This window comes from Monodelphis domestica, chromosome 3 (genome assembly GCF_027887165.1).
Source record: "Monodelphis domestica isolate mMonDom1 chromosome 3, mMonDom1.pri, whole genome shotgun sequence".
NCBI lineage: Eukaryota > Metazoa > Chordata > Mammalia > Didelphimorphia > Didelphidae > Monodelphis > Monodelphis domestica.
Window position 1 is genome coordinate 320,966,527 of NC_077229.1, and position 17,033 is coordinate 320,983,559.

General features: G+C 35.0%; 1 protein-coding gene across 47 annotated transcripts in view; it reads right to left on the minus strand.

Annotated features, from left to right (window-relative positions):
• Positions 1–17,033, minus strand: part of NCOA2 (nuclear receptor coactivator 2) — a 442,178-nt gene that overhangs the window by 29,796 nt on the left and 395,349 nt on the right. For 30 of the 47 annotated variants that reach the window (XM_056824070.1, XM_056824067.1, XM_056824058.1 and 27 more), the window contains 4 exons: positions 10,254–10,458; positions 7,896–8,102; positions 5,142–5,357; positions 3,755–3,884 (listed from right to left, as the gene is read on the minus strand). In XM_056824070.1, coding sequence (XP_056680048.1) covers positions 3,755–3,884; positions 5,142–5,357; positions 7,896–8,102; positions 10,254–10,458 — 758 coding nt within the window. The remainder of the gene's footprint in view (positions 1–3,754; positions 3,885–5,141; positions 5,358–7,895; positions 8,103–10,253; positions 10,459–17,033) is intronic. The other 17 variants (XM_056824092.1, XM_056824085.1, XM_056824083.1 and 14 more) reach the window with 1 other exon arrangement.

Genomic DNA, 17,033 nt, shown 5'->3' on the forward strand with positions numbered 1-17,033 from the left:
AACAGATCTACAAAATTTATTTCAACTTTAACCATATGATTAAAACTGGAGCCATGATGTAACTGAGAGTGAAGAATGGAGGATTATTATTGAGGAAAAGAAATATATTCTAAGTTTGTCAAAAACCTAAATAGTTGCCCTCTCAGAACTTTTAAATGTTGGCTTATACTAAGTTTTAAATAACTAAATTTAAATATATAGGCTCAATGTAAAGTAAATTCCTGGGCTAAAAGTAGGCCATAAATAAGTTAATACTATTCAGTTTTGAGAACTAACAGGTGAGAAATTCACTTTCACATCAAAGCTAAAATTCTCTGGAAACTTTATTTTAAGAGAACTTATGAATTAATGCAATGCCAATGACAAATACCTACTTGACTTTTCATAAACAATTTTCTACACTGTTACATCATCAGAATGCGCTTTCTGAAATAAATCATTTATAACAGGTTCCAGTTAACAAGCAAAAAACTCAAGAAGTTGAAAATGAATTAATCAAGATATGAAGCTAAGTATCCAATTCAAATATAGATATATATGATAAACATGAAATATTAAAATATAAACTTAAGTTTATAAAACTATTTCCAGTAGAACATAAGATTATTAATAACAAGAACTTCTTGTTATTAAGCCAGTTAAAGTATCCAATGTTTAATAAATATTTGTAGGATAGAATTTTAGATTACTTGGGTGCCAACAGCAAATCATGGTAATATGATATAGGATAAGGAAGTCACACATAATAAATACTGAAATGACCAACAAATCAAATTTCAATCTGTCACATTAAAAAAAATATGGTAACTTCTCTTTAGCGTGAATTATTTGAAAAGATAACAACCCATAACAGGCTGTAATTTTTCCTAATACACTTCAAGTCTGTCTCTCTCAAGTTTCAATCTTACATTTCTAAGAGGCTGGTTGCACATCTTTTTTGTACTATTGTCACTATAGATGAAATATAGCAGATATTAATCTAAAACTATACTTTCTGAACCCAAATCTACTATGAAATTTCACATTTCTTTCAGTCACAAAACCTCAGAATTGGAGCAAGTTGTCCTTGAGATAATCTGTTGAAGGACTAAATTAACCCTCCACCCAACCACTTAAAAGTCACTTACATTTCTACTTCTGTGTTCCTTTTTGCTGGGGTCACTTATCCAGGAAGACCCTTGTCTCCCAAGGATATGTCCAAACCCCACACTTGCTTTCAGTTTGCTTCATTCATAGTCATAGGGAATGAAAGGTACCAGGCATGCAGCCTGAGATTTAGCTCCCTTCTCAACTGAGGAAGAAGCTGGCTAGGAAGTGGCAGAAGTGACAGATCCCCTGCACTGAGTGAAGTCCTTGGGGGCAGGTGGAAAAAGTATGACCTGGCCCTTGGTAGCCTTCCCTCAGAAGACACCCTATTCCTATCAGGAGAAGGAGGAATGAGTAAGGAGCTCTGGTTTTTGTGTGAGTAAAAAAAGGGATTTACATGGGAGATAATGTGAAGATAGAAATAAGAGTTGATAAAATATCAGAAAAGCAGATAGAACATGGGTGAAAGTGTGAATGAGGAACTGAGGCAGTGACCTCTAAAGTAATAAGAAAGTCAGAGGGAGGGCAAGATTTGAGAAGGAAGAGTGTTTGAGATCTTTGGGTGACATGCAGTTCAATATAATGGGGAGCTGTAGCTGGCTGGATAAATAGATCTGGAAGTCATCTCCACAAAGATAATAACTGAACTCCAGGAAACTTATGAGAAGAAAAGGAGAGGCCCAGGTCAGATCCACTTGGGCTGTGATGGTGAAGAAATGGCAGGTACAGACCTCTGTGGGCACGCCCAGCCCCCACAGAGTTAGTTATTAGAAAGGCAGAGGGATTCTGGCAGAGATGCTCCCATACCCTCTCCATCATGCCTCCCCTTCCCTCTGCACTAACTTCCCTCACTTTCTCTCCTCTCCTATCAGGGATTAGGGAGGTCTTCTCTCCTGCCAACCTGGCACCACCCCCTAAAAGATCTGCTCCTGCACCTACCCCCATCTGGTTCGCACCCCAATAGGCAGGTGAGGCTGGATGTAAAACCTGCTGGAAGTCTGCCTTGGAACCAATATTTAGTATAAATTTTAAGACAGAAGGCAATACCCTAAAAAAAAATAAATAAAAAGAAAGGAAAATCGGAAAATAAACTGTGGTAGATAAGAAGATTGATACTATTTCCAGCTCCCCAGGAGGAATTCTTTGCAATACATGAAAAGGTAAGAATAAGAAAAGCTGGAACATAGGTAAAATGTGACGACAAGCAGGAAGGCTTTATATTTAAAATACCCAATTCCAGGTTCAGGAGAACATTAGTTTGTAAGGCAGACTTTAATTTTAAGGGTTCTTTTTTCTTATGAATAATGGTTTTTTTTTAAAAGATAACTATCAATATACTTGATTTAACTATCATACTCTATTTGCATATTAACAAGGCAGTAAAAAGAATCAAGTCAAATTATTTTGCAAATGGGTAATACATTTAATGACACCACTGAATTATAATTAAAGACCTAGAATAATCTCAAATTGATCATCTATGCAAAAGACTATTACATTAATTTATGAATAAGATTATATTCTATCCTATCACTTGGTAGCCATTCCAGTGTTGAAACACATGTTGAAGATTTTTTTTCTGGGCATTCCTGTTGCTATATATCCACAAGTTCATTTTTTATCTATAGTAACAGAGGAAAGAAAAAACCCAAAAGCAGCAACCTCCTTATAACTGTTGCATACTGGAAGACAATTAAGGTGCCAAACATTTCCTATGGTGCACATAAATGTTGAATTGAACTTATCTCACATCCTTTCTCTAAACTAAATCGAATTTCTTTAAACGTATTTTCAAGCCAAAGCCTTTGTAATTGCTTTCCAATTTCTTCATAGTCCCATCAGGATGTGGAATACCAAACTGAATGTTATATTAAAAAATGATCATATGAAATATATTTCCCCTATAAAGTATACTAATGATTTTATAATAGTCTGGATTTTTTTTTAAATAAGGGGCCAAGTAAGGCTAAGAAATAAAACATTTAATTTGTAGTACATCAAAGATTCTTAATTTAGGGCAAACCATTCCCAAGAACTTTTCTGTTGTGCCTGTTCTAAGCAGTATTCATTTGAAATCCTTAAGAGCAAGAACTTGACTTGTTCCTGACCATGTTAATTCAGGAAGAACTTCATGAACAATTTCTGTAATTTTTAGTTACAGAAATTGCAACGCTGGAAATGTGGGTGGACTTTAGTAGCCATATAGTTCAATCTAAATCCTAAGTAAGTTTGCTGAATTTTCCAGTCAAAATCCTATTTATATTTTAATGGCTCTGCACAAATCTTTTCAGATTATTTCAGAAAGATGATTTTTCTCTCAAGAAAGATTGTAACTATTTGTTTGCAACTATCTTTATTGTAATTAATATACAATCCTTTTTATGTCTCATCTGCAATCAATTTTGAAGTTTTCTATAGAAGGAAATGTCTCATTTATTCTTGTATTCCTCAAAGCTTCTCAAATTAAATAAGTGAAGAATAAAATTTTTGTAGAATGAATCAAAGAAAATTGGCTCGTGATTTTTACTGAATTCATCCTTAAGTCTGTCCTTTCTGCCACATAGAAAATGCCACCCAAACAAAAAAGAATACATTATAAACACGACACACTCATAAAATGATGGTGATGGTGTCATTGTTTTAAATTTTCTGTGACAATATGACTTACCTGTTTTGACCAGCAAAAGATGCTTGTTCTATAGGCAAGATGCTCTCAGGCCATGGAGCAGTCTGGTTTGGGGGAGCCTGTTGTTGGCTATACTGGGGTCCTCCCATATTCATCTCTAATTCAGCTGGTCCTGAACAGAGAAAGCAAAGGGTTATTTTAGGCAAGTGAACTTCATGGCCAAGAAAAACTGGAAAAGACTGGGGGTGTGAGAGGTAGAAAAGCAATTCTTTGGAGGGAAACAAGATAATAAATCATTTCCCCTGATTAAGGAAAAAAATATAGGAGATGATTATTCAGATTGTGGATTCTTGAGATTCTTCGCTTTTTTTCCTCCTTTCTCTGCCTGCCCACTTACTAACCATTTTATTTTCCATTATAATCTATTATTAGATGGAGGTAGGCAAGGTTAGAGCAGAGACTTGACTCATCATCATTTTATAACTTTCTATAAGTCCTTGTCTAAGATTTAAAACTACCGAGGTTGGCATTTTAATGGAAAGATAAATGGGATTTGAGACAGAGAATCTTGGTTCAAATTCTATCACTGCTATTTACTACATGCGGGCACTTCAGTTCAAATCACTCAAATTGTTGTGGTCTTAACTTTTAAGACAGAACTAGATAATATCCAAAGTTCCTTCCATCTCTAGATCATATGAAAATAAGTTCTGTAGAACTCTGTGTTCTCATTAAATGATCCTTAAGACTTTTGCTTGTTTGGTATATAAAAAAAAGGGGAACATAAATGGATTTGTCCCATGCTATACTGGATGAGATAATGAGTAATGGAACTATAAAACTAAAAAAGCTTGAAACTTTGTAGTCTGACTAGTATTCATCACCTTATTATTATTATTATTATTATTATTTAAACCCTTACCTTCTGTCTTGGAGTCAATATTGACTCCAAGACAGAAGAGTGGTAAGGGCTAGGTAATGGGGGTCAAGTGACTTGCCCAGGGTCACACAACTAGGAAGTGGCTGAGGTCAGATTTGAACCTAGGACTACCCATCTCTAGGCCTGGCTCTCAATCCACTGAGCCACCCAGCTGACCCCCCCCCCCATCACCCTATTATTAATTTATTCAACATATGGCCAAATCCAATTGCAATACTCACTTACTATCTTCAGAGACTGTTAATTTATTTCTAGAATGCTTATTTAATATATTTATCTGAGGTCAATTATCCTACAAATAATTCAGACTTTGCTAACATAGTTAAAAAGAAAATCTTATCCTCCTTTCTGTTAACTGCTATTCATACTGGCTTATCATGGGGAAAAGAGTACCTAATTGTAGCTATGGGCAATTCCTGAATGTACTGAGAGAAATGTCACTCCCTTCAAGAAGTCACAGAAGACTGAGAGTGTCAGAAGCTAGCTTACCCATATTCATGACCTGAGACTGAAGCATCTGTCTTTGGCCAGGCTGGCTGCTAGGTCTCATAGGAATGCTGGCAGTTGGGTTACGAATCATACCTCCTTGGATTGGCCTATTCATGGCACTGGTTGTGGCAGGACAGGTGACCCTCACTGCAGAGCCCGGGGATCCCCATTCTCCTGATGGTATTGCAGGTCGGGAAGTATTTCCACCAATCATTCCTGTGGTAAAGCCAGAGAAAGCAGAGAAGTATATTCCTTGCAAATATCTTCATAATGTAATTATCAAAGAGATAACCCTACTTTTCACAATGAAACTACTAGTTTATAGAATTGGACAAATCATCACATATAAGTAGACGTATATCCTTAGCTGTAAGGTTATGACTCATGATTATTATAAATTTAACATGATATAGACCTGCTGCTGGCTATGGTTTAGAGAAGCTGTGAAAATTGTTCCCTATGTACCCTATAACAGGTGCTGAGGGTGTGTAGATAATTTCCTCAGGAAGTGAATCACATTTGCTGGCATACATGTCAGTGCTTCACTTTCCAAAGGATTAGGATAAGACTAAGAAATAGATGTTAACTAATAATGGATTTTTATTTATAAAGGAAAATCTCAAAGAATATACTACAAAACCTAGGTTAAATATTAAAAAACTGGTGCCCCTCCCAACCCTCAGGATAGAACCTATTTCAACTACACAATATATCTAGGCAGCCTATGCACACTATAGGGAAATTACTAACAAGAACTTTCTGATATTTACTACAATTCATTATGGTTAAGGTTAGAAGTCCTGCAAGGGCAACCTATTTACTCCTGATTGAACATCTCGAGATGTAACATGGCATCATAATGTTTAGAAAAATCATCCCTTTAGAACATATTGGGAATTATTTTTACTATATTTTCCAAATGATATCAAGTCCCTGATCCATCTGGTCTGGCATTCTGGTTTCTGGGACTGGCCAAGTATCAGATATTTTTAAAGGTGGAGGAAATAACTCAGAATTCATTTATTTTGTTGTACACAAATGTGTAGGCCATGAAAATCCATTGACGAGTATGGTAAATTAAAAAAAAAAAACAACCAACAAACCCAAAACCCTTTTGCTATTTTTTAAAAAAGATGTAGAATAAAGATAAAAATTTATATATTACCCATCTCCAATGCTATTTTACGAAATTAAGATTTTAATTTTTGGCTATGTATTAATATACTTTTAGAGATCAGCTAAAAAGCAACTCATGAGTGTATCACACTAATTAGGACCTAGTTGTAAACTATTTTTCAACTGTTTGAAGTCATTGGTATTCTCTAATTTTTCCATCATAGTTCATAAAGATTACCCACATTTAAACATGGATTAAACTACTTAGGATACTATATACATATGGATTAAAAAACTTGCTATTTGCAAAAGAGATTATCCTAAGTATCACTTTGGTCCTTTACTCTTTTTCTTCTGAGAAACCTTATCATGTTTTTTTTTTCTGGAATACATTTGCAATTAAAATGCTACTACTGCAAATACTATCACACTGATAGTGAGAGTGGAAAGGCTAGAGCACCTTCTCCAGTACACAACAACCATGTTTAGTGAACTATGTAAAGACTTTTGGTTAAGACTTTCCTTCTCTGCATAGATATTCATGGAGGTAGTTAATAGTTCAAATTCCCTCTTCCTATGACAATCTGAAATATTCTGTTTGTAGAAACCAAGGATTTGTCTTGTCACTCTTCATTTGTGGAAAACAGAGGAACGCAACTCTTTACTGCTCATTTCCTCATGAAAATTAAAAGTTATGTGGTAATGGTAAGTTGTTAATAATCACATGAATCTAAATATTGGATCAGAATAACAGCAGTGAAAAGAATAGTCCTTGTCCCTTTTAGTCTTAAGACATCAAGGAGGTGAGGATAATGGTAGATATTTAACATTGTATCATAGGCAAATTCAAACTGGATGACTGAAATCTTAACATACATTTGATAACAGAGAATAAACTAAGTCAATTCTAAGTGTTACACTTTTATATACTTTAAAAATATTATAGTTGGCTTTGATTTAAGATGTTCAGTGTCCTGGCTGGGTTGTTATCCCAGTGTGAAGTTAATTAATTTTTTACTATAGACTAGGAAAGTTTAGGGATGTCTGTCAAATCAAAAGGAACAAGTCATTACCTGTTTGTTAAGTTTCACAAGGGCTCTCAGAACTATTATTTGAAAATAATCATTCAGAGTTTTAAGTATAGCAATACATTCAATTTATGGGATTGAAAAATGATATTACTGATTAGAAATTCCTTTAAAACATCAAACACAACAAAAATGATTCATTAATGATAATTTTATAGATTTTTCTGGATGTTCAAATGTCTTTTAAAAATCTTTGTTTTTATGATTGATCACATGGTTCAATGGGGATATGATTGGGTTTTTGTCTTTAAAAGATCACTCCAGATATGAATGGAAATTCATGGAAAAAAAATGGAAATAGGTTTTGATCAATGACAAATGTATAACCCAGTGAAATTACTTGACAGCCCTGGGAAGGGGAGGGGAGGAGGGGTGGAAAAAAAATCATGAATCATGTAAACATGGAAAAATATTCTAAACAATTAATTAAATGAATAAATCTTTATGTTTACTATGAAGAATTCACTTGGGGAAAAATGCATTTATTTGATGTCACATAATGACATGGCCAATAAATTAAATAATTCACTAAAAAATTGCATACCCTTACCTGTGCTATTGTTCCCCAAGTTTCCTTGGTTTCCTAGCATCCCTTGATTACCCATCATTCCTGGCTGAGGTATCACTGAATATGGACTATTGTTTCTTATAGGTGGGAAAGGTCCAGCACCTGTTGGGCTTTGTAATGTGATGTCGAGTGGTAAATTCTGGTTTGGCAATAACCTGCCCAGTTGTCCTGGTCGTGGGTTATTAAAAGCTAAGGAGAAAACAGATGAAAATGAAGTTAAAATAGAATAATGAAAAATAAGAATTATAGGAAAGGATTACGACAAAGTCTTCTGAAACATAACAAAAATGAGACCAATTGTTTGTTTAACAAAGAAAACTCAGCCTAAAAACATACACAATAATGCCAAAGTGAAGAGCTTACCTATGATAATTCTTCCCTAATTATCAGACCATGCCAATATTGCAGAGTGGTTAAAGTATGTACATTTGATGATAGAAAAGTTTTACTTACCATTATTTTAATCTAAATGTTAATCTCTAGGATGAAATAATAATAATTATGTTTAGTGTGTTTCTCATTATTAGCATAATGATTATATATGTTTCAAAATTACTTGTACCTTGTGACACATGGTTACACAAGCACACACACACACCACACACACCCTCTAACATGTATAAATCACACATACCTACAGATTTGGCATATAAAAGGTCCCCGTCAACTCCCCAACATCAATAGGAATTACTTTAAAAGGCAAGTGGTTGATATCACTGAATTGAAAATACAAAGGATTTAGATTTGAAATTGACTTCTTTAAAGAAATACCGAGATAAAATGCCACTTAATTCACTGAATTCAGTCAAAGTATTAATTTTAAGGTTTAACCTGAGAGTATTTATCTAATTAACTAAACAAGCATAAATGGGGTGTTTATTATGTGATGAGTACGCTATCTCAAGTATAGTACTTTGGTAATGATTGCAAAGTCTGATAATTCAGAGGGGCATATAATTGAATTTTAGGATATAATGATTTCTTATGTGTAAAATATAATGCAAATTATTCATCACTTCTTCCTATTGTTCATTAGTGTGTTAGTGCTCTAACATCTGTACATTATTTTTTATGTGTACAGAGGTGAGGTATTCCTAGAATGTTCACTTATAGTCCCTTATTTCCTTTAAAAAACAAAACAAAACCAAACAACCCTTACCTTCTGCCTTAGAATCACTACCATTTATTAGTTCCAAGGCAGAACAGTGGTAAGGGCAAGGTAATGGGGGTTAAGTGACTTGCCCAGGGTCACACAGCTAGGAACTATCTGAGGTCAGATTTGAACCCAGGATGTCCTATCTCTTAATCTACTGAGCCACACAGTTGCCCCATCTTATCTCACTATTTAAAAAAATGATTAAGAAAAATTCTTGAAAACTACTTCTGAAACATGAGGGACCAATTATTTGCTTAAAAAAGTAGTCTCTTACACTGAGACTATGACCCTCTCTGGCCCCTACCTCCAAAAGGTATGCCTTAATTCTCTAGCTATCCAGGAGATAAGAACCATAAATTTTCTCTTTAGAAATTAATCGAGTCTCACTTAAGTAAAACATTCTAATCATTTACCCGGTAGTTGTAAGGATAGAGGTATCAAGTTTATAAAGAATGCAATGTGACACTGAGGTCATTTATCACTTGTCTAGGAATTCTGGCCCTTGTCATTCTTATCACAGTCATACAAAACTAGACTCTTAAGCACCTAAAGGTAATAAAGTTTTATATAGGAAAAGAGTATTTTCAGGTCTTAAATAGATGAGAAAAAAATTCAAATGGACATTTACTTTGCCAAGTAAGTTTAGACTTACATAAAGGTTATATAATATCTAAAACCTATTCAAGCATAGGGTTCTAATTCCAAGTTAATTATTTTAGCTAATATAAACTAAGTATTTACGATATTTTTAATGAAAAGATTCCAATTGTTCAGATCAACATGGTGAACCATTTCTGATGTATTTGTCATTATTAATCAGTTCTAACACAAAATTTTTTTTTAACTTCTAAAAGTTGTGTCAATGGAGCATAAAGTGAACTGGCGATTTGGATAATTATCTCACAAATGGTTGATTGTAGGTAATCTAACTATTAAATTCAATAGTTATTTATGCTGGTTGGCCAATTTAATCCTTCCCTCACCTCGGAAGGGAATAAAATTAGCTAGAACTAATTTGAAATTGCTGTTTTGAATGATCAAGCACAGTAGATGGTGCTGTCTGATCATAGGAAATCTGAGATAATCAAGTCTTTGTAATCCCAAGAGCATTCTTGCCATAATTGTGCTTCTTATCATGATGGCATGTATATTTCTCAGCAGGAACAGAGATTGCCCAAACTCACTGCTTTGTGAAATCCGCAATGCTGGTTTCTGGGCAGGTGCAACAGGGCTGTTTTCAGCAGTGAGTTGCATGAGGTCATTGATGATGGCTTGCTTGTCGACTGATCCAGTTGGGGCACCTGGCCGGGTATCTGGGAAAAGCTGTGGTAATTGACTGTTCTGCAAATCATCCAAAATCTCTTCCAAGTTGTCCAGCTCACTGCCAGGCTGTATTAACAATCAGCAGAATTTATCCAATATCACTCCAAAACAAAACAAAACACCCACAATAGTACTATAAAACATCCACCCACCCAAAAGGAATTCAATCAGAAAAAGGATTCAGATTTATATATATATATATTGAAAGCATACTCTAAAACAATATTTTGTGCCATAAAACTAAATGCTCCCTTGTGGACACTTTCTTTTTCATAGTTTTTGGTACACTATTCTTTCTTGGATCTGCTTTTACCTGTCTGACCATCCTTCTCAAAACTACTTTTACTGGATCACCAGAAATATGGCTTAACTATGGGTATAACCCAAAGTCTTTCTTATCCAGGATCCAGGCCCTCTATGCCACTTCCATATCATACAATCCAACCTCTTCCTCATTTTCTACTACCCCTCTATATGCTGTCTTCCTCCACTAAAAATTTGCTTTACTTCTATCACTAATGCTTAGCATGGTTACTGAAATACACTAAGCACCTAATAAATCCTCTATTTACTCTTTCTCTGTGCTTTCCGATCACACAAATGTATCAGTGCCTTAGGCTTTCTTTCTTTTTTTTTTAAACCCTTACCTTCCATATTAGAATCAATACTTTGGTAAGGGCTAGGCAATGGGTGTTAAGTGACTAGCCCAGGGTCACACAGCTAGGAAGTGTCTGAGATCAAATTTGAACCTAGGACCTCCCGTCTCTAGACCTGGCTCTCAATCCACTGTGCTACCTAGCTGCCACCAGTGCCATAGGTTTTAGTTATCATGCTGATTATATTTGTTATCTCCAGGACATTTCTTGATTTCTAATGCCTCATCATGTACCGCCTACTGGTCTAATGAAACGGAATGTCAGAGATATCTTAAAAACCCAACACATCCAATTACCCATCAAACTCTCCCATTTATGTCCCAAGTTCTGGTCAAACTTCTGTTCATTCAGATTTGTAGTATTGACTCAATTCCTCACTCTGGTACCACACTTATCCCATCAGTTGCCAAATCTTGCCATGTCTACTTCTGCCTCTTTCAAGATAATCAACATAAATAAGGAACTGACTTTTTTAGCTAGACATTCTTATTATTACTCACACAACTACCACTTCAGGCTCTCATATTCTCATCAGGACTATTATAACAGCTTCCTAATTCACCTGATTTCCTCAAGTATCTCTTTATCCCATCCTACTCACCTACCAATGTGATATTCCACAAGCATACCTCTTATGATGTTCCGTCTCCTACTCTATAAACTCCAGTGGCCCCCACTTAACTCTAGGATAAAAGATAAACTCCTATGTTTGGCTTTTAAAGTTCTCCAAACCTGGCCTCCAAATACCATTAGAGTCTCATTGCTCTTGACTATCCTTGAGGATTCTCGTTTTTTTTGTCCTGGCTTTCTCCTATGCTTTGAATTCATTACTTCCCAAATTCAGTTCAAGTTACTACTCTCCTCAAGAAGTCTTTCCTGATCCCAGCTGCCAGTAACCCACCCTACATAAGGTTGTGTGTACTTTGAATTTAATCAATAGAAATTAAGTGGAAAATAAACCTTATACATTTTTCAAACAATCAAAATGAGAATTACTCCTGTGGAATAAGAGAAAAATTATTATAAGCTTGCATATATATATATATATATATCGTTATCTTCAACACAGAAGCCTATAAAACATTTTAAATCTGATGAAAATTGTTTTAAAGTTTGAAGAACAATTTAAAATTTTATTTTCACCAAACCTCAACTAGCAATACAGTAAAGGATGCAGAGATTTTCTTGTTAATATTAAGTGATTTATTTAATTTGCTAGTGGTTAAATATTTTAAGAGAACTCTACATAATGGCAATGGGGAATTTGGTAGTCTATAGTTGAAGAAGCTAGCTTTTTAAAAGTTTTTTGCATTGTTTGATTTTGTACACTTGCACTTTTAAAACAGTTCCTAGTCTATAACAATTTCCTGTTTTACCCTTTTAGAATCCATTGATTTTTTTCCAAGATTTGGATGAAGATCCAATACAGTGCTCTACCCTTTTCAAATCACTTTTTCTGTTTGGATGTTTATCACTTCTGAGTAAAAATACAAGTTCCTTGAAGGCAAAGAGGACCATTCACATTGCTTGGACATTAAGAGAAACTCAATACAAGCTTATTGAACAGAATGGAATTTCTACTTGTTAATGGGCTAAATTTCTGATAAGACAAGGGAAATTACAATTTTTATTGACTTAGTTTCTTTAATTTAACACGTAGTGATTCTTAAATTATTTCTTTAGGTTAATATGTTACAGAAAATACTAATCCAATACTTTTAATTAATTTTTCCTCATATTTTTCAACAAAGAAAATATTTTTTTCAATTTCAAAATTGTTTTCAGTATTTTACACCAAAAACACCTTTTTTTTTTTTTTTTAGTGATGGGAGTAATTCCATTAACTTCAAGGTTACTAGCTAAACATTCCTTTTTCCTTCTGAGTGGCACTTGCTGATTGCGCTTTCAGTTTCAAAGGACAAACAGGAATGGGAAGTACTTATGCAAAGAACAGCAAAGGAGTGACAGGAGCAGATCTGTGATTAAAAAAGATCACTTGGACAACTGAGAGAAGGACAGAATAGAATGAAGAGAAATACTGCAACAGTTCAGGTATGAGGTGATGAGGAACCTGTACCAGGGTGGTGGTAATGTGTGTGGGGAACAGTCTACAAGGGATGTCAAAGAATAAAGGGTAAAACTTTGCAATAGAGTGGATCCCCTGAGAAGGGGTATGAGAACAAGGATTCAAAGATGACGGCTAAACTGTGAGTCCGGGAGGTTAGTGATACCCTATACCATGGATGATGAATCTTTTGGAGATTGAGTGACCAAATTACAACCCTCATGCTACATGTGAGCCTTCACCTTATTCCAGACAAAGGATGGAGGAAGCATTCCCATTGGACTGCCAGGCAGAGGGGTGGGTCATGTGGAAATGTCCTCAGGCTCATGGTGAGAGGGAGGGGAGCAAACCAGTCCAGCACAATGGCCATAAGTTTGCCAATATGGCCCTATACATTAATAGGGAGGTTAAGAAGAGGGGAGAGTTGGGAATGATAAGAGTTCAATTCAAGATATCCAAGAGGCAGTTTAAGATGCTGCACTGGACATAGGAGTAACAAGGATGAAGATCCAGCAAAGGAGATTGATGGGTAGTTGGAGAATAAGGAGAGTAGTATTTTAGAAGCCTAGACAGATCAACAGAGTTTCAGGATGAAGAGAGGTCAAGAAGAATGAAAACTAAGAAAAAGTCATTAGATTTGGAATAAAGAGATTATCAATAAGTTTAGAGAAAGAAGTTCCAGTAGCATAATACAGCCAGAAGACATATAGCAGGGAATTAAAAAGTTAGAAAAAAGTAAGTGAGAATAGGCTTTTCAAGGAAGAAAGCTAGATAACTAGCAGGGAAGGTGCTTATATAAGCAGTGGGGAAGCAACAAGCAGACAGGGAGACAGAAAATTGGTGACAAAACAGAGAGGATGGAGGGAGCATTCTACCAGGGTAAAATGTGATCACTAATGACTGTAGAGGAAGAAAGACCATAGTTTTATGGGAGACAGGGATGATGCAGGAGATGGTGGAAAAAGACACTTGAATGATATGAAATGAAGAAGGGCCAAAAGGGATCTTTTGGGGTCGAGTTTCAATGGCTTTAGTGAAGCATGGGGCAAGGTTCTTGGTCAAGAGCAGGAAAGGAGGGAGGACAAGGGAAGTTTTAGGAAGGATGAAAAGATCTGGAAAAGGTTATATAGTGTGTGGGAAACTGAATCAATAAGTCTTTATAAAAAGACTGCCTTAGTGCATTAAAACCCTAGTTGAGATTAAGTAACAAATATGAAGATTGCATCAACTAAGCCATTTTTGTGATATTTTTTTTTCAACTGCTTTGTTTAGCAGCACTTGAGGGGAAACGGAACAGGTGGAGGTAGGGTAATTAAAGTTTGAGGTCTGGCAAAGCAATACTGGTGAAAAGAAAAGGAGTCAAGAAAATAGGAAAAGAAGAGGACAAAACAGAACTAAACAGGTTCATAAATGGGGTCAAAATGGGGAATGGGAGAGAGTGTAGTATAGCCAATGCAGGGGTAACATCTGGGAAAAAATTGAGATAGAGAGACTGGAGGTTCCAGTGAGGGCAGAGAACAGGAGCAGGGGTTGTAAGGGAAAGGGACAATGACAGTGAGTATCTATTTGTGGAACTGAATCTGTCCATCAGCTGATGCTCTCCCTGAATAGGACTTATAATGAATAGATTCTGGACAAATTCTAAGACCCCTGGTAATTTAGATTTTTCCCAACGATGCTATGTCTACTGTATCCCTAATGAATGCTTTAAAGTTAGTAATAAAGATCATATAGAAGTTCCTTTATAAACCATTTATAGATACACACACACAACCACACACATATATATAAAATATATAAATATAATTCTAATATAATTGTCCAGATAAGGACCTACATAATATATAAATAAGTACTTTTGCTCAAGCTTACGTTGAAGAGGAAGCTGTAATAATCTGCCCCTTGAGAAAAGATTTCCATTCTTTAGGAGTAGAAATGCCCTTGAAACGATCATTTTCAAATCAATAACAAAATAAAGCATATCAGAGGCATTCAAGAAACATTTTCTTCTTTTAAAAAACAAAACCAAAAAAAAGCCACTCCTTCCCCTATCTTCAAGAACAGTTTTAATGTATAAAGTAATTGAATCCTGGAGTTACCCTCTCTTCATACAAAAACAGGATCAAACCATAAACATCCTACATAGATATCTACTCTAACTTCAAAAATTAATAATGGAATTCAACATCCTTTCTCTATAACCTATCACTAAATTTAACAAGCCAAATGACAGATGAACAAAGTTAGGATACTTTTAACAAATTTAGATAGTTTTAATATGTTTCAGTCTTCTTCTTTCATTGCCTTATAAATAATTTTAATAAATAAAATTAATCATTTTTTGGATATAGAAATGTTTATATCCCTCAAATAAAACTGTAGTATATTTGCTATTTAAAGATTGCATCAACTAAGCCATTTCAACTTTGAGTCAATTGCACATCTTTCTAGAAATAACAGAATCATATTTTATGTTATGAAAGGGAACACATGTGGCACTCTAGCTACTTAGCCCGCAAAAGGTAAATAAGTATGTAAATAGCTTCTGGAGAGATTAAAATTTATGGACAGAAATTATGCTCAGTAAATTAATAACCCAAACAGTTAAAAATGACATTTCTTACTATTACAGTATCTCTCTCTCTCTCTCTCTCTCTCTCTCTCTCTCTCTCTGTGGGTCCATCCTCCACCACCACCCACGGTGATGTTTTGCATAAACATTTAAAACTGGCAGATTTTTGTGAAAACAGCTTCGTCTGTGAAAATGTGGTTATTTTCCTGGGTCCTGTTTACCTTCAACCTATTTTAATATGCCAATAACTTCTTTCTATATCTGATTAGAGGTAGAGGAGGTGATGTTGTTTATATTAAATGTCTACAAATTCACCATAATAAAAATGGCAGAAACACTTAAAATAGTTAATCAATACACCAATTTTTTTTGCCCATTTTTGCAAGATTATGATTTCTGTACAACACAGATAGATCAGAGCCTTCCTTGAAAATGTTTTGCAAAACTGCTTACAACATTTGCTTAGACATTTATGTGAATGTTCTGATTATCTACATCATTTTGAGAAGTTAAATGATCATGCTATTTCAAGAAGAAAATGAATTATGACTATTACCTGTAAAATATACAAGATCTATAAAATTAAAAGTGGAATACATGTTGTTTAAGCATTCTCTACCAACTATAAGAATGCTATTTTTAGTATAATGGCACAGATAAGAACACTTATTCAGACAAAGTTAATTATTAAGGTTCCATACACATGTGAGTAAACACATGCACACAAACACACATGTATTCTTACACATCTAATGGCTCTTCTTTCTGCATGAAAACAACAAATTTCTTTATACTGAGTTCAACCTTACTAAGGATTTGCCTTGTAATAGTTAAAATGCGACAGGAGGAAGCTATATGGTTTAATGGATAAGGAGCTGGGTCTGGAATAAAGATGATCTGAGTCCAAGTCAAGCCACTATAAGGATAATATTAGAAAGTAAGTATTGTTTTATTAGTTTAGGGATAAGAAGCAAAGTCACTGGCTTGAGAAAAGAACTGGAGTTTGAAGCAGAGCTAAGAGAGCGTGTTAATTTCAGATGTGACAATTTTAACCATTTTTCTATGTCAATCAGTCTCTCTAACAGTTGGCAGAGACACTCTTAGGGCTGGCAGAGGTAACATCTTTGCCTCTTTCTGTCTGCGGGAAAGATCTGAAGGAGTTCAGTGTTTTTCTTTCCCAACTTGGGAAACACTACTGAATATCTATTGTGGTTTTATAGATTGTTTAACTCTGAGAAGACCAAAGAAAAACCTGGTCTTTGGTTGGGACTCTGAGACTTAACAGTTAACAGACTCAAGAATCCTAACTGGATTCTTGTTGAGACTCAACCAGCTAGCCTTTGCTATT